This window comes from Vigna umbellata, chromosome 1 (genome assembly GCF_029865625.1).
Source record: "Vigna umbellata cultivar VRB3 chromosome 1, Vumbellata_1.0, whole genome shotgun sequence".
NCBI classification, from domain to species: domain Eukaryota; kingdom Viridiplantae; phylum Streptophyta; class Magnoliopsida; order Fabales; family Fabaceae; genus Vigna; species Vigna umbellata.
Window position 1 is genome coordinate 96,341,940 of NC_142165.1, and position 18,120 is coordinate 96,360,059.

Consider the following 18,120-nt stretch of genomic DNA (forward strand, 5'->3'; position numbering starts at 1 on the left):
TTAGATATCGTCTCTTTTAAACCAAAGAACTTCGCTTTTGTCTACTACATCGTCGAAGATAGACATATAAACCCAATTTTAGCTTTTGAGATTAGTTTATAAGATTTATGGAGGATGACATTGATAAAAAAAAGAGACTATCGTGCATAGGGCATTGAGTCCCAATAAAAATATAATATAGAAATTACTCTTTTATTTTACTTACATATAATTATCTTCCAAATGAATGTGATGTTATTATAATTAAATAGATCACTTTAAATCTATCTAACAAATACAAATATCACGTTAATGTCAATTTTACAAACCAGACCACATTAACTTTGTTTAAGACCAAATTACTAGTTAAAATTATAAATTTCTGTTTTGATTTTCATAATTTTGTATATTTTGCTACCAAAATTTTAATTTCACTGATGGAAAAAGAGTTTTGACGTCATTGTTTTTTGACCTTTAATATTAAAAAAAAAACATCAACATTATATCAGGAGATGTATGACCTTAAAAGAAAAAAAAGTGACTTTGTCATAAATTGCTATTTCTCGACATTGACGTCAAAAATTTATATTTTAATATATTTTTTAAAAATTAACTGTTTAACATATTTTTAAATTCTGTTTTTTAACTTAAAATTTAATAAATAATTAATTTACTATAATATTTTAATAATTTCATTTTAATTTAACAAACTTTTGAAATTACTTTTATTATAAAATTTAAAAAATGTTTAGTTTATTTTGATGAAATATAATATATTTTATTATTTTTATAAATATTATTAAATTAATAATTTATTAATTTTAATTTAAAAATAATTTTAACAAATTTAAACGGTTTTTGAAGTTTAACATATTTTTTAAAATTTTGTTTTTTGATTTAAATTTTAATTAATAATTAACTTATTTTAATATTTTAATATAATATTTTTGAATTTATCAATTTTTTAAATTAATTTTATTATAAAAATTTAGAAAATATTTAATTTTTTTAATATAATTTAATATAAGTTATTATCTTAATAATTATTATGAAAATAATAATAATAAAACTAAAAATGAAAATAAATATAATAATATTAATAATAATAATGTAAAATTTGATTTAATATAGTACAATCTATTAATAATATTAAAAGAAATTAATTATTTATTAATTTTAAACTAAAAGCAAAATTTTAAATATATCTTTTTCGAAAACTGTTTAAGTCTTTAATAATTTTCGAAAACCGTTTAAGCTTTGAACTGAAAACACGGTTTTTGAAAACTGTTAGAAGATTTTTAATATATATTTTTGCAAAATAATTTACGGAAAATTTTGAATATCAAAATTCGATTTCTCGAAACTGAATTTTAAGCTTTTACAAAATCGTGTTATTTATATAATTATTAGTTAAAATATGTTATCTTGTAAATTAAAAATAAAACTAGAAAAAAAATCTTCTTAAGATTTTCTAAATCTTATATTCAAATATTTTTCTTCTTATTATACTCTAAATTATTTAGTTTTATTATATAAAATATGCAACAATTTGTTTTCTATACTTATATTTTTCACTTGTTATTATAATTATAATAATATCACATTGTGTAAAAATATTTTATTTATATAATATAATAATTTATTATCATAAACTCTTTTATCAACATCCAAATTAAATTAAAGTTTAAAAAATAAAACATTTATGTTTAAATTTAAATTATTATTAGTATATAGATTATATTTTTTATTTATATAAAAAATATATATCTCATTACAGTTTAAAAAGAAAAAATGAAAGAGATTTGAAATATCAAATTACCGACTTAACATCTCTACTTACTTCACCCACCAAAATTAAAAATCGTTATCATTGCGTGAAAGTATGTCTCGATTTTGATGGTAGCGATCTTGACGACGTTGTGGTTACTTGGTCGAAATGAGAAAAATTGTTGTCACCGATTGAAACTAATACTTTAGTGACGGAAATAGCAACGATAACTAATCTAACGCAGGCGACGACGACTCTAGCGGCGACAACGGTTGTAATGGCAAGACCAACGAATAAAAGATCTTATGCTCTAAATACCATGTTGAATATAACAAAAAAACTATACATGAGATTAATCTCTATTGTGTTTTAACATAAAATATAAGTCATTATTATATAATGACCTTTTTCCTAATCAAAATTTATTAATATATTTACTATTATAAATAGCTTTCCCTTTTATGTAAATAATATATTTTGATTTAATAAAAATTCGATAATATATAAAATTTAATGGATAAAGAATGAGAATGTATATAAATTATAACAGTGTTATCTTTTATTTTATAAAAATATTATTATTTTTAATTCTTTTAGAAGTTTAAGAATATTTGTTATGTTGGTGATAGTTACATGATAAAAAAAAACTTCAAATATAACATTATTATCAATTAATAAGACATGATTGAATAAATAGATGATATAAATATAACTATCATACTTACAACAATAAATAAAAATAAATGTTTCAGGGGAATTCATTTTATTTTTTTCTTCATTGGAAGGGTTTTATTACCATTGTGTGTAGAACTGTGTTCTTAGCCGTAGTTTTGTCTGTTTGTGAGGTGAGGCGCAGACGAAGATGGAAGTTGTGTGTGGAAGTGGGGTTTGCGTCTCATCTCTTCCGCGCTCATCAACGATTACCAGAAGCACTGTTCCTCAATTCCGAGTCAGTTACCAATACCTAACACCGTTTCCTTCACAATCCCATCTATTCTCCTATCACCCTCCGCCCTATGCTAAAACCCTCCGCGCCAGAACCACCACCAAACCCGCTATTTTCCTTCCCCACTTAGTTGCATCTCTGGTTTCCACTCTCTCTCTCTCTCTCTCTCTCTCTCAACGATTTCAATTTTCTAACTCTAATTTATCAGAACCTGTCTTTAATTGTTAGTTGTTCTATTGTGCAGCAGCAAGTTGACCAGACTTACATAATGGTGAAGCCCGACGGCGTGCAACGTGGCCTCGTAAGCTTCCTGATTTCTTATTTGCAATTTCATTTCTTCTGGTTTCAGGAATAAAGGGGGAAAATGAGCTTGTAATTTTTTGTATGTTTTTTATATTGCTTATATTTAGGTCATTGGTGTTTTGGAATAATGTTGTTTATGGCTCCCTGTTCACAATGCTGAATTTTCTTGTTGTGTTGAACTGGTATAGGTCGGAGAAATTATTTCTAGGTTTGAGAAGAAGGGGTTTAAGTTGACTGGCTTGAAGCTCTTCCAGTGCTCTAAAGAGTTAGCTGAGGTTTGTACTTGTTTGTGTAAATGTCATGTGTTGAGTGCATTGGTTTTTTTTTTTCTTTTCTATTGTTGGGATTATAGGGTGCAAGTAGGAAAGGAGGAAAGGAGAGATAGAAGGCTCAATGATATTCTATCAAACTGACATGGATTATAATTATGACTATGAAATGATACAAAGTATTGAATCGATAGTCGTACTCAAATTGATGATACAATTAACTGTAATTAAATAAGGAAATCCTTTCCTTTGTTAGAGAACTAAATGATTCCACAAAATATTCCGAAGATCTTCTATGATATTCAAAGGCACACAGAGGACATAATAGTAACACTTCTATAAACTTTAGGTTGTTATAAATTAACACAAAAACAACTCCATGTTCCGTAATGCATGCAATAGGAGATGTGCTCTTGTAGAGGTGCATGCCAGAAGAAGTACCTTCATTGGGGAACACAATGGGACAATAAAGATGATTGTTTTTCCCTAATTAAACAAGGAAAAATAAATGAGAGTACTGCTTTTACAATAAGAAGATAAAATGTATCAAAAAGATCTTCCGAGGCATTTCAAGATACACCAAATATATTGTGATACATTCTAAGTGTGATATCATTTGAAAGGTATATTAGACTCACATTTTTCCGTATACAATTCCAATAGAAAATTAAACAATAAAATACTTTCCTAATAATTGTTAACGCAGTATATTTGATTTGATTGTAGTTGCATGAACTACAACAATATGGAGTGCTTGAAAAACTGGTTCCATCCATTCAATTAGATAACCCGATACATCCATATTTAAATGATTGTATACTCGACCATATGATGGACATACATCTTGTGTTTGCAGTAATATTGATTCTATCGTGTTTGTCTGTTTTAATGTGCTTATTGTGTTTATAAGGCTTATGGTGACTGTTTATGGTTCCAGGAGCATTACAAGGACCTAAACCAAAAGTCATTCTTCCCCAAGCTCATTGACTATATTACTTCTGGTCCTGTTGTTTGTATGGTATAAACCCAATCCAGCAGAACCCCAAATTCACCTACATTTTTTAATGAACTTGCTGAATTTGTTTTATCGTTTTGCCATGTTTGCAAGGCTTGGGAGGGTGTTGGAGTAGTGGCATCCGCACGTAAGCTTATAGGGGCTACTGATCCTCTTCAAGCTGAACCAGGAACAATAAGAGGAGACCTTGCTGTTCAAACAGGAAGGTAAGGCCTTTAATCTTTTGCATCCAACTTTCACTTTTGAGATTCTTCACTCCTTCAAGAATCAAGGTAGGCTGTAGAGCTTGCGTGTTCCTTGTTGACTTGACTATCAAGATTCAGGAGTGATAAGATTATTATGTTGGAATTGGCAGGAATGTAATTCATGGCAGTGACAGTCCCGAAAATGGCAAGCGTGAAATAGGTAAGGCCTCTCATCTTGTGAAAGAAAACAGAAAAATTAGCCATTGATTTGAACATTAGAAGGGTGCTGAAGTGTTATGGATATACAAAAAGGCTTTTTTAAATTGCTTTGGAGACAAGTTTGGCTTTTAAGGAACATTTTTGTGGGAATAGCCCTTTGAACCCGAACTTTGCAAAAATATAATGATATTTTTATTGAAGTGCCTTACCACGGAATGGTAAAAGGATTACATTACGGACTGCATATGGTTAAAAAAGTAGAATCTTTATGACAGCAAGCCGTATCTTTCAAGAGTAGTGATTGTAGGAGTGATTTTGTGGTATTATCCACCAACTAGGTTGTTTAAATTGAAAATTTAGGTAAAGTCATGGAACTCTAGCAAACTCAAATCATAAGCTTGAATTGCAAACACTTACAAAATAATCATTTAGAAAATATATAACAGGATCCAAACATGAAATAATAGCACCTAACTGATATCCAACATTCCAACTTCAAAAGAAAGCAATTTAAGGTATTAAAATATGAAACATAATTCTTTGGCCTAACTGCAATATTGTGCTTAGCCCAGCACTTGATTATTATGTAGTGAACAAAACAGGAAAAAGAAAACGCTGAAAACTTCAAATTAGCATTATAATCTCAATATATGTTGCAGAGCATAGTAATTCGAGCCGAGTATGCAAGATCATTGTCCAAAACTGTGTAATGAGGTTGAAACCATGGATTAATCCAATTTTGTAACTTCAATTAGTGCACACACAATTTAACTTATTTGTGCCCTGTGCTTGTAAACTTGTAAATGTTTGAGAGTTCACTGTAGAATCATGATATATTTCTAGTTGTTAGCTTAGCCTAACTACAGACAATTGTATGCATATTGAATACATTATTAGATCAATATCTATGCAATAATTGAACCCGTTGTTCTGAATTTCTACCAAGTTCGCCAATAAATCAAATGCTGCCTTAGACCTACCATATATGTTATTAAGGTTTTAATCATTTGGAAAATGTCTTGCAAACCAATTAATCTGGTTTATTTAAAGAGAGTGAATGTTTTGTTGACTTCTCCCAAATTATTCTTTAAACAACAATTGTAGGTATGGGCACTAATATCTGATGTTAGTAGCCAGAACCATCGTTTTTGGAAATAATATTTAAATAGTTTGGGGAATTTGTGATTCTTGATTAACTGTGGTTTCCATGTATTTCAGCTCTATGGTTCAAGGAAGGCGAATTATGCGATTGGACCCCCGTTCAAGCACCGTGGCTGAGAGAATAATGAATCACAGATTTCCAGTTCCAATATTCATGCCATTTCTAGTTTCAATAATGTATCAATTGTTTTCGGCCTCAAATGTAGAACTACATTAATTTTCGTGTTTGAACAGTTGCTTAAATTTTGTTAAATTTTGCTGGACTCGGATTCTTCTAGCCCATGCCATTTTCTTTTTCTGTCATGTCAGATTTAAACGGGTGATGTGATTGAAGAATAATAGAAAATCTACCATCTAGTGAATTTTGCTCCTGAAAGTGAGTCGAACCAGTGAACAAGAATAATGACTGCAACAGGCAAAAGATTTTAACTAGCATTTATAGTTGAAACAAAACTGGTCCACACCTGAATGTAAACAGAAGAATGGGATATAATACAACAGCTGGAAATAATTTGCATGGAACAGTGGCAGGTATACATATTTGTGTTGCTCACTTCATTGCTTCCAGGTCATGATAAATACAACTCTAATCCGACATTTCACAATCTTGCAAAATTTGGACACCGACCACTTCATTTCTGCAATCATAATCAACAGAAGTTGACGAGATACATTCAGAACTTCCATTCTCCGATGAAGTTGTTGTCTTTGCAGAAGATGAAACATCCGCATGTCCGGTATTCACCACTCTAAAGAAATCTAGAATGGTAAGATTAACTTGCCTTCGCAGTTCCGAGTTCCCACTTGAAACAATATCACTAACCCTGGGAGAAGAGTTATCAGACTCTGTATCCATCATCGTTTTCTCGGAACATGAAGTGCTCTCTGGATTAAAATCTGGCTGATTTGCTTCTTTAGCACAAGGTGAACTAACTGAAGAATCGTCTATAACCTCACTTGTATCGAGTCGCGCACCAATCTTTAGCTTCATGAGAGTAGCCTCTGAATCGAAAAGATATTATCAAGCCACATACGCAAACAGTGTTGTAATTAAATCAATAACCTAAATTTTGTTTAAGCGAATTGAAAGAGAGAGAGGGAGAGAGTGTGTACCGTAGATGGAGAAGGTGTCATCTTTGAGAATCTTGGAAGGAGAACCCTCTAATGTTTCCAGTGACGAAGTCGATGCCCTGATTCTGCCGAACATTTGTGATGCTATCTTCGCTTCGGTTCTGTGCGCGTCGGGTATTCCGAAACGAAAAGATCAGAGAAAAACATAAATAGAGAGAAAAGCAGATTTTTTGTTGGCGCCCTTTTTGTATTGAATTACGGAATTAGAGCGGGAATCGTACCCCGCACTCTTCTTTTTCTAGAACTCAACCAAGTACCGGCTCTCTTTTGGGCTGGGCCCTAGCCCACCTACGCGTCATCGTTTAACAGTTCGGCATCAGCCACTTAATCGCTCCTTCTCTCTTTTTTCTTTCTTTCTAATTGAATCATTTCTTGTTGGTTTTAGAAAATTATTACAAAATTAACTTTTTTAAAACAAGATTAATAATATGTTGTTATTTTTTTCAGAATGATTACTCGATAATGATAATGAGAAAAAAAAGTTAAAAGATAATGAGAAATGTAAGAAAATATTTTTTTTTTAGTGATTTAATTGCTATAAAGGATAAAAAAGTTGAAGAAATTATAAGATGACTACATTATATGATAAAACATTTATTAATATTTTAAAATTTATTTTTATTATTAATATTATTATTTGTTTTTTATTGTTGTTAATTTTATTAATTTTTATTATTATGATATAAATTTATTTATATTATCATTATATTTTATTATACATATGTTACACAAACGAATATTCTATACGATTTTGTTTTTCCTCAATGTTTTCACAAACGAATATTCTATACGATTTTGTTGTGTGTGTTCTTTTACTTTTCTCACTTAGTGTAGCACTAGTAGTATTCTTTTACATTGATTTTAATAACTTTTTGGTTTTCTCCTATGATTTGTCATGAGATTGAATTCAATCTTCTCTACATTAATACTGGTTTAATGCTTTTTTCTCATCCTTTTCAATAATACTTCTTAATGAGAAAAAAATATGATTCTGTAGATAGTTTTATTCCAGAACGTGTTGTTGGATCTACAACACATTTGCTTTGACTTCTCCACGACAACATTGTTGCTTCATGGCTCTTCAACTCCAATTTAGAGGACATGCAGGTGAATTTTCTGCATTGCTCCTTAGCCAAGCACCTTTACAGTTATATTTGAACAACACAACGTATCCTTTATTTCTTAACAAAAACAAGATCTTATTGCCAGCTAAATAGTATGTTAAGTGGAAAGGCTATTGATGCTCTCTTAATCTTTCAATAATGGCAATGTAACAACTGTTATATGAAACGTGTACAATCCTGAAACATTAAATTCCAATAGAATACTTGCTTGAGGAGGCACCACAATCTTACTGTGAGTGCCATCAATGTCAAACTAGTTTACTTTATATAAGAGGGATAGTTTAAATTTACCTTTCTTCAACTTCGCAGAAGTGACCAGTCAATCAATCAACGAACTAGATTGATAGATTTTCCTATTTGATCCCTTCAAAAATTATTTTATCTGCCTCTGCTCTTACCACTCTTATCTGTGAAAACATCAAGTGAAGTACATGCAGCTGCTTTAGTAGGATGGAGAGGTATCTTAATATGAAATAGACACATAAAAGCGACCAATGAATGAAAGCACTCAAAAACATGTAAGGCGTGGGATTTTGAAATGCAACAAGAGATTATAAGAGTTTAAATCAATGTAAACGGTTTATTTCCATCTATAATCAGAAGTCTGTTTAAGCAAGGGTCATAGTGCCACCTTTTAATCTGCCAGCTTGGGACAAAGCTTCTTCTGCAAAGGGCCTCCACTGTTCTGCGCAAGAATAATTGATTCCAAGTCCAACGCTAAGTCCCCTCAGTAGATGCACTGTCCGAAGTACAGAAAAAAGTTCTTCTGGAAAGGACTATCGTAAAAAGACAGAAAGAAACGAAAATTCAGTGAATAAAAATTAGCAGCATAAAATATTAGCAAGTTATAACCTGCTTATGCCATCTCTAGAGATATCATTAATTAACATGCATCAATAGTTACTACATTATTTAATAATTTGATTCAGTGCCAACATATTTTCAGCTGCTCATAATGAGGTTTTCCACCAGCAATGTCGGACGTAAAGAAACTAGACTTCTTTTCACATTGTAGTTATTGTAACATTCAAAAGTACCGGATTATCATTACACATAACACAGACTAACCAAAACAATCAAAATATGATACTAAATTGTTGGGAAATTTGAAGTCATGAGGGGAGTTAGCAAACTGAGATTTGTTCTGGTAAAGTTGGGCTTCTTCCCTTTGTGTTCAACGCCCCCTACCCACTGGGGTCGATCTAGTGGTTGGGGTTATAAACATTAGGTCTTAGGTTTCAACCTCACTTCCATCATTGTACACGATCCCCCCCTCCCTTTCTCTCAATATAATAAATAAAATCATATATATAAATCCATTAAAAAAATCCTCTTTCTTCTGTTTTCTACCCAAGTCCTCCCGGGATTAACTTTTTCTCTTATCCATAACTAACACCTCAATCTGAGGGTTTTAGCTTTCCATGTGTACACTGAACAGGAAATGGGAAACAGTAAATTGGATTCTATAACATACCTGTACAGCAACTTTTTTAATTGAAGATTCATCTGAGAAAGGTTGCAGCATTACAACCCCAGGAGGCAATTTTGTATCAAACATTGTCTCTGCTAGTCTAAACAATTCTTGTAGCCCATTTTCACAACTGCTCAAGGTTTCTATACCAAGTTCCCTATAAAATAAAAGAGTAAAACAAACAGTCAGATAATTTGATTTGCACATATGCAGTAACTGGTTTCAAATCAAAATACGAAGTTGAAAGCCTTCAAAAAATCCATCTTAAACAGTAAACCATTCTGGTGAAACAATTTAGTATCTATAGGATAGATAAAGTAAGGGAAAGAAAACTCAACTTTAGGAAAAGATACCAGGGTACATATACTTTGGGCACTAGACTTTGTGATTTGTGTTTACTATCTAGTTTGACCCAATCTCGATTTGATATACATTCAGGGTTAGAACCTTCGATATTAGACAAATTGAGATTCAAGTAACGGTTTGTCTGATTTGGCTCCGTTAAAGTGACGAATTAAGGAAGCATCCTCCTTTGACTTAAAGTGGGTTAAGTTTGTGAGATATTTTAGTTTAAATTAAGGGTAAATGCATTCTTACATCTCACTTTAAAAGAACCACATCCAATTTATCTTGTCAAGGTATAATGAAGGAAATACAGAAAGTTATCAAATCTGTTTGTTACCATGAAGAATTAAGTAATATAGATATTTCATTTTTTTCCAACACTTTACCTCAATTTATTTTTTCTCCTCTCCAGTCTCCTTATTTCTTAAACATATTTATATTCTACATCAATTAATCCCTTTATTTCGTTATATATTCCCAGCAGCACTGGCAGTGCAGTTTATAACTCAGTATTAGCTAAGGTATATACTTCTGTTCTGATTTTCAACAAATAAGAGAGCATTATGTGGATAAGACAAGTTTAAGTACCTATAGCTCTCTGCAGCTCTTAATGGGTCCCGATTGGCAATTGCAAGAACTAGATTAGCATAGCCAAGCCTCAACTGTTCCGGGAGATCCTTCACCTGCCCGTAGTCTAGCAAGGCAACCTGAATTGAGGGAAGTCACTAACATTAGGATGGTTAAAAGTTAAAAAAATAAAACAAAGAAAATTTAGTTTATGCATCTATGTTGAAAAGTAATTTTCAATATTCTAGCCACTATTACGGTCATTTCCACATCAAATTCCTCTTGATTAAAACATCTCTAAAATAACAGTAGGATTCACCTGAAGAGAGATTAAATAAAACTAAAAAGAGATATTAGAAAAGAAATACATTTTATGACTTGCCTCTGATCCTTTACAAATCAGGATGTTCCCTGGATGAGGATCTGCATGGAAGAATCCACTTTTTAAAATCATTTGACCATATGCTAGAGTCAAGCTTTGAAGAATTTTCCTGCATTTTTATAAGAAAGTTAATAGTGTAATACACTTACGAAAATTACATGAATAAAAATCGTCTATATTATAAATCTTCCAGAAAAAGATGTGTCGTTGAAAACTTAACTATCCCCTTGTTCTGACATTTGTTTACACCCCCCCCCCCCCAAGAAAAGCAGGACCACAACCAAACATGTGGAAAGTGGAATGAGTGAGATTTATCAAAGCTGTCTTAGTATTACAATTTGTTAATTGATTCTTCACCATAAGATGTATTTAAGCATCATAGTACATACAACACTTGGTCATGGAACAAAAAATAATTGCAGGAAATCAATGCCAGGTTGTTCTAAACATTTTTTTGTATTCCCTTTTTCAGTAGAAGTTTAAAGATATCATATAAAATTGACATGTTTTTATGCAAAAAAAAAAAAAAGAGCAAGGCACTTTCATTTGTTCTATTCAGCTATGTTGCTAAACGACAAAGATTTGATAATTTGTAATAGAGGTTTTGGCAGAAGACATGCAAACTGAGCATTGGTGCATTTAGTTGGAGCTGAATGCTTACATCTTTAAGGGTATGTTGCTCTCTTGAACTCATTACGGGATAGGATTAGGTTTATAATATGACATTCTTTTCATAATTTATTCGAGGAGTGGCCATTTTTCATGTTAAGTGTGACTACCACTATACTGCAATCTTAATTGTATTCTTGTTTATGCTTGTCCTTTTTCTTTTGGAGAACACTGTGTCCTTACCCCATGTTTTACTTTCCTTCTCAAATTTCTTTTTCAACGTAAAAACAAAGACACCATCGAACAAATGAATAAATTTACCTCGATGACTGAAAATAGACAAGAGCTAAAAGCAAATGCCATAAGTCAGAATTTATAAGCTATGAACGTAGAAGTGTGGTTTAAAAGACTAGCTTTAGAATATATAGCTCAGGAACTTACTGCTTTGCTGCTGCCGCAACCTTACCACGAGGATTTATGCCTCTCTTTGCTATTTCATCACCAAGGTTCATTATTGGAACCCCATCAATATATTCCATGACTAGGACCCTCCTGTATTATCCAAAAAGTTCCTCGTTACTTAAAAAGCTCATCACAACCAATATGCATATGAACCAATACGTCTTAAAAAGTTTAACCAAGCAAATATGTGTGTGTGTGTGTGTGTATAGTATCGTACTGTTCCTGGTTATTTGATCAAGATCGAATGTGTAATATAGGAAAAATATTTTTCTATAGTGGATATTTTTTCTTTATTGTTTTCAGTTCAACCTTGCTTTTTATCAATAAAGGGTCTTTTCATAACATACCATGGTTGGTATACAAAGCTAAAAAGTGATCGATGGAATGCTTGAAGCATGGTACGTAATTATAGATCCCGATACTGCACAACTTGCAGTGTACCACCATTCATGTTTTTCTACTGTTTCCACTTTTAATATTTAGTCGAAAAAAACTAGTTACCTAAATTATTCAATTGGCAAAACCATTTCGCCAAAAAATTCACTAGACAACACAAAGAAATTAGTAAAGCTAGCACTAACTGACATTTAACATGCAAATTTAGACTTCAGAAACTAAGAAACTACAAACATTTCTAAAACAGCCATACAATTAAGTCAAATGAATAAATAGCTGCCACTTTTCCCTTAAAACATATAGGGAGCTAAGCATTATTGTCCATTACTAAACTATATTATCAAGATTATGTAAGATGCTGGACTACATAATATACCTGGTAACCATATCTCGTATTACTCGTGGCACCAAAACAGGAGTCTTTTTGTTATTCTCATACAAGAACTTTCTTATCTTTACCATCGCATCAGCCTCCCTCATGAAATCAAATTCATATCCAATCTAAAATGTCACAAATCAACAGGTAGATGTTCAGAACTTTTCATGATTAATTGCAGGAAGAGCCTCAATATTAACATAACTATGATGCGATAAGCATAGAAAAGAAACAAAATTTATACAGAATTCAAAGACAATCAACTGAAGTAGAAGGGGGTAGGCCAGTGTGTTTTCTCAATCAAAACTTGATTCTTTATAGATAAAACACTTTTAGTCCTGTATTGTTCAGATTTCTTTAGAGAAATAACAAGTTGTTTTTCAGCAACTATTAGTAGAAAAAACAAACAAAAGCCAAATAAAGCATAAATACCTATTTTCCTCTCAAAACCTTAGTAACACAATTAAGGAAAGAATCAATAATCAAAAGGGGGGAGGGGGGGAAGCGGGAAGCGGGGGAAAGAATCAATAATTAAATGAACGTTCACTCTAGCAATACAATCGCCACATTCATAAAGATTCACTATGAGATTTAATCACAACATACTCGAAGATACCTCTGTAAGAATGATGACTTCCTGCCCTTGGCAAAAAATATTTAATGTAACTCATTATAAAACACAAAACAATTGGGTAAGAGGTTAGATATGTTGGGAACTTCCTTACCACTTGATTGTTGGGAACTTCCTTACCACTTGATTGCATGTTTCTAGTATAAATTGTATCGAAATTCCTAAACCTATCAGTCGTACATTTCACACATAATGAAGGTAGACAGTACATTTTATTCTTAATAGGAACTTCTACATAAATCTGTAATTGAAAAACAAATCCATAAAACAGGGGAAGAAAACATGTGGAATTCAAATAATCCACATAGATTAAAGAAGAAATCTAACAAAGAAATTAATTCCACCTGTTTTTCCATCTCCTTAGTCACTGAATATAGATCAAATTTGATATCTGTCTTTTGCATGTACAGTGCAAACGCTTGCAAGTTATGGATATCTGTCATCATCAGATCCTGAATTCCTGGATGTTGAACCTATTATACAAAAAAGAAATCAGAATCAGAGATTTACTGGTTAATCAAATCCATTGGGCTTATTTGATTCATTTACCTTGACGACAACATCACTTGTATCACCTTTCAGTCTTGCTCTATGAACCTAGTATATGACCACAATACATCTGTCAGTTACATGGTACTAAATCCTAATATATAATTCAAGACTGTTGCAAATACACCTTTTTTACTGACTATCACCCTTCTGAGGGCTTATATGAGATATGGACATTAATATGAACCTCAAGAAGCAAAGCAAAGCAAGTATTTTTAGCTTTTACAATACTTGAAAATATACGATGATGCATACCAAAAAAGGTTTTTACTCTTCAAAATTATTCTGCCACCAACCAGACAGAACGCATTGGCAAAACGAAATAGAAATTAAATAATAAGTAGAAGAATAAAGATAGTTTAAGAATAGCAAACATGGAAAAGTTGTTTAATTTCCTGGACATACAACGTAATTAACCCTTGATTAACATCAATTGTTCACTTAAAGTAAATAAACACCGAAGCAAGGATAGTGAATGCTTACTGAACCAACTCTAACTTTGAGAGTCACTAGCTGTGGTAAACTTAATGCTATGGTAGTGTCTATTTTATAAGGTTTATCAGCAATGGCAAATGATGGATAAAGTGTCGCTGTCAATTATTATGCATGTGTGGATAATACTATGCTTAGGTAGCATATACTATAGCATGTTTGGATGTTACCGCTGCCACCTGTTATTATTGTGGCAGATAAGCGTTAATAGTTCTATAACTACTATTTCTTAGGAGGGACATTATAGATTCGTAATTTTTTGTAAACATATTAACTAATTTGTACTTCTTATGGACAGTTTTCTATGACTTTTATTTCATAGGATGGGGCAGTTTAGGACAGTTATTTCTATAAGCGTATTTATTGATTATTAACTTGTTTGTAGTAAGAAATAAAGGATCGTGCAGGGATTTTCAAATAGTTATTATGAACCTTTTATTCTTAGAAACTGTTCCCAATCTCAAAGACTCTTTCTTAACAAAAAATGAAAAATCATTATAATTGCAAAAAAACGATAAATTTTAGTATAAGTTAGAATCGGATAAACAAATTCAATCATCTTTTGATATTGATATTGTTGTTGTTCCACCTTACCATCATGCTAGCCATATGAAACCTGACTTTTACGAAGAGGACTAGCTAAACCTGGTATCACGTCAACTGATCAATCATCACACAGAAGACAAGCAACCCAGTACACAGCGAATGAATCCAATCTAAAATATTCTCTCATAACAGAAGGAACACACATTATCTTCTTATACTTTCACAGGAAATCTCACTAATATCATTGCAAAGCATGTGCATACTGCATACCCCTTCCCAAAGTATCACCTGTCCCCAAAACCTTTGAACCTTACAAGTTACAATATGTTTCTGATATAACTAAGGTGTTGGAAACACTTGGGGAAGCCTCACAAGTACCTATAATCCCCATGGGTAGCTAGCTAGTCACAGACCCCTCCAGGGACCTGAGTAGCAGCAGCTGATCCTCCCACAGCCAACAATAGCAAAATAAACTGTTATCCATAACGATTTTTCTAATAGATCAGTTGAATGATGCACAAACACTTTATCTTGAAGGTAAAAGAATACTACCACAATTCAAAATGATGCCAATTATTAAGGGCAATGAAAATAAGATAGCTTGCCAGAAGGTTCAAACCGACCTGAGCAATTGAAGCAGAACCTAGGGGTTCAACATCGAACCTCTCGAACACATCATCAATACCCTGTTCCAGCTCGTTCTCCAAAACTAGTTTCATCACATCAAAAGGGGTAGGAGGAGCCCTATCACACAGCGTAACAAGTCTTTTCACCCATGCAGCCGGAGCCAAATCAGGCTTCCCTATAATTTGGGCAATCTGTAGCATACCCAACATCACATCAAGTCCATAGGATGATCAACCAAAATAAGGCCATGCAAAAACCAAAATGCCAAGTAATAAAATCCCTCCATAAATGAAAACCCAATCGATTAGAAAAAGGATTAAGGAGTGAAATACCCCGAACACATAAAACTGAAAAAAGAGGAATGAGAAAGAAAAAACAATAAATAGATTTCGAAATGTGGGACACCTTGAGGAAGAAACCACCGAGGTCAGAGCACAAGGCAAAAATCTTATCGGCAGCAAGCTCGTGCTGTCGTTCCCACATTGCTTCCTGCTTCTGCACATCTTTGACGAAATTGACTCTCACTTGAAACACCTAAACAATGAATGAACATTGCAATTGGAGCGAAAACAGAAGAAAACACAAAGCATATTAATGAATACAAGAGAGAGAGAGAAAGAAAGAGAGACCTTGTATCCGGTGTAAATGTCAATGGCTCGAACCCAGAATTGGAAAGAACGTTGCAAAGGTCGCAACTGAAAGGAGAGCTTATCTTTTATAGCGTTGATATCAATAGCAATAGGAACAGGAACGGGAGGTAACATGGTATGCGTCCACGAGTACGATGTCGCATATAAAATAAAATATATTGCTGCCTTTTGAACTCAGTGTCGAGTGTGTGGCTCATAAACCATAAAACTAGTATATGGATACAACAACACTCAGCTTTTTTTATATACCTTGCTTTCAAGCCCGGTTTTTGTCACACTCAAAAACAACGGCTAAAGCTGTCCGAAACCTGACTCCTCTCGACAATTACTCCTCCTCATTTCATTTCTCACCTCTGTACTAATTTGCTTAATAAATATGTAACACTTCTAAGTTTTTTTTTCTATAAATTAACTATAATAAATCGGATGGATTGATGTAGTAAATATGTACACTCTACACTCTCACCTAGTGGAAAATTCAATGAACTGAAACAAACATAAAAAATTCAAAATTGCTTTAAATTGTTTTAAAAATGGTTTTAGATATTTTTAACAAAAATATACATTTTTTTAATTATTTATTATGTTTTATTAATTTCTTTATGTTTGTAAACCTCTTCTGATGGATTAGTTTGTGCTGTAAAGAACAAAAACTGAGAAGGGATGTCGGGTTTTATTAATTAAAACTGTTTTCCGTATTTAAACTTCATTTGATATTTCTGTGATATAAAATAAATTCATCCTTAAACAAGTTTAAAGACAAATTAGACAAGAGATAAAAACACCAAGATTTTAATATAATTTCATCTGTATGGTGAGACTATATTTAGTTATAAATTAACCAAATATGTTTTGATATAATTAAATCAACTAATATTACTATTTTAACATGTTACTCGTAAGTCTATCAAAGTAGTTTTTTACTTGTTTTCCAGATAAAAGTGGAAATATCTTTTGAATAAGTCTCTTTGAACTTAACTAAAACACACTATTATAGATTTTGGATAAGATTCGCTAATTAGCTTTCAATATCTTAAAGAGAGATACACACAATTTAGCACTAATTTTAATATTCATTCAACTATATTTGGAAAATAGAGTTTTACAGGTAAGCTTAGAGCACACTTTGTTTATAGAATAATTAAGAATTTTCGCTTTTGGAAATACAACCCTCGTAATCTTCTCAAGTAGGTCTTACGTGTCTATAGACTTATTAAAAAACTATTCTTTGCAAGCTTACAAGTTTCTCTTGCAATGAGTTTCCCAATTTGTCTTTGTCTTTTTACGATTTTTTCGTATTTGAGTAGAATTCTCAGAAAATGTATCCAATGTAATTATAGTATCACCAAATGTATAATCAGATAGAAATCTTAAATTATCATCTAGTTTTTATACTTAACGACTTGTTTTATAGCATAACTATGTTTTTATACTTGTTTTATAGCATAACTATGTTTTTACACTTGTTTTAGAACATGACTATGTTTTTATATTGGATAAGAGTACATATTTCATTTATAAGTTCATGATGCACATTTTGATGAGTGATCAGTCATTTGTCATTTGATTATGTACAGGTTGTTGATTCTTAGATAATTTTAAATTGTTTTCTTTCATGAACTGATACGAAAGCACCATATAACAAACAGAATATTCACATTATTTAATGCATCTACTGCTCGTGCAAACTTAACATTAATTTTCCATAAAAAGAAACCTAATTTTGAATCTTCAGTCAGATACTTAAAATGATACACCATCAGCTAACAATGTCACATCTTAGTGGTACTCCATTCTAAAATGCTAATATCATTTCATTCTTAAGAAAATAATTAATTTTTTTATAATATATAAAACACCTTCAAGTTAATTCTTTACATTTAGTTCCAAAAAAATTGTTATTAACCTTTAAAAATT

General features: G+C 31.8%; 3 protein-coding genes across 4 annotated transcripts; 1 reads left to right on the forward strand and 2 right to left on the reverse strand.

Moving 5' to 3' along the window:
- Positions 1–2,516: 2,516 nt before the first annotated feature.
- On the forward strand, positions 2,517–6,132 carry NDPK2 (nucleoside diphosphate kinase 2). 2 transcript variants are annotated; one of them, XM_047313382.2, is made up of 7 exons: positions 2,517–2,834; positions 2,941–2,994; positions 3,185–3,271; positions 4,203–4,283; positions 4,374–4,486; positions 4,636–4,685; positions 5,903–6,132. In XM_047313382.2, the coding sequence occupies exons 1-7, from the start codon at positions 2,610–2,612 to the stop codon at positions 5,968–5,970; spliced, it is 678 nt and encodes a 225-aa protein (XP_047169338.1). In that variant the 5' UTR covers positions 2,517–2,609; the 3' UTR covers positions 5,971–6,132. The 2 variants fall into 2 exon arrangements, with proteins under 2 accessions (XP_047169338.1, XP_047169337.1); XM_047313381.2 differs by having other exon boundaries at positions 2,520–2,834; positions 2,938–2,994.
- Positions 6,133–6,252: 120 nt separating this feature from the next.
- LOC124837908 (uncharacterized) lies at positions 6,253–7,422 on the reverse strand. Its single transcript, XM_088104933.1, has 2 exons — positions 6,959–7,422; positions 6,253–6,847 (listed from the first exon to the last, which is right to left on the reverse strand). The coding sequence occupies exons 1-2, from the start codon at positions 7,050–7,052 to the stop codon at positions 6,432–6,434; spliced, it is 510 nt and encodes a 169-aa protein (XP_087961059.1). The 5' UTR covers positions 7,053–7,422; the 3' UTR covers positions 6,253–6,431.
- Positions 7,423–8,197: 775 nt separating this feature from the next.
- Positions 8,198–16,417, reverse strand: LOC124837911 (uncharacterized). The gene is made up of 12 exons (XM_047313391.2): positions 16,183–16,417; positions 15,959–16,087; positions 15,550–15,744; positions 13,889–13,936; positions 13,684–13,812; positions 12,709–12,833; positions 11,916–12,026; positions 10,866–10,974; positions 10,505–10,623; positions 9,575–9,728; positions 8,732–8,876; positions 8,198–8,507 (listed from the first exon to the last, which is right to left on the reverse strand). The coding sequence occupies exons 1-12, from the start codon at positions 16,315–16,317 to the stop codon at positions 8,479–8,481; spliced, it is 1,428 nt and encodes a 475-aa protein (XP_047169347.1). The 5' UTR covers positions 16,318–16,417; the 3' UTR covers positions 8,198–8,478.
- Positions 16,418–18,120: the final 1,703 nt, after the last annotated feature.

What these genes read in the sequence shown, in the direction of transcription:
- NDPK2 (XM_047313381.2), top strand. Translation starts at nt 2,610, where the DNA reads ATGGAAGTTGTGTGTGGAAGTGGGGTTTGCGTCTCATCTCTTCCGCGC. An exon ending in ACGGCGTGCAACGTGGCCTC is followed by an intron (nt 2,995 to 3,184) that starts GTAAGCTTCCTG and finishes GAACTGGTATAG; the next exon opens with GTCGGAGAAATTATTTCTAG. An exon ending in CTGGTCCTGTTGTTTGTATG is followed by an intron (nt 4,284 to 4,373) that starts GTATAAACCCAA and finishes CATGTTTGCAAG; the next exon opens with GCTTGGGAGGGTGTTGGAGT.
- LOC124837911 (XM_047313391.2), bottom strand. Translation starts at nt 16,317, where the DNA reads ATGTTACCTCCCGTTCCTGTTCCTATTGCTATTGATATCAACGCTATA. An exon ending in GTTGCGGCAGCAGCAAAGCA is followed by an intron (nt 10,975 to 11,915) that starts GTAAGTTCCTGA and finishes ATAAAAATGCAG; the next exon opens with GAAAATTCTTCAAAGCTTGA. An exon ending in CCAAGCTGGCAGATTAAAAG is followed by an intron (nt 8,508 to 8,731) that starts GTGGCACTATGA and finishes ATGTTTTCACAG; the next exon opens with ATAAGAGTGGTAAGAGCAGA.
- LOC124837908 (XM_088104933.1), bottom strand. Translation starts at nt 7,052, where the DNA reads ATGTTCGGCAGAATCAGGGCATCGACTTCGTCACTGGAAACATTAGAG. An exon ending in TGACACCTTCTCCATCTACG is followed by an intron (nt 6,848 to 6,958) that starts GTACACACTCTC and finishes TTTTCGATTCAG; the next exon opens with AGGCTACTCTCATGAAGCTA.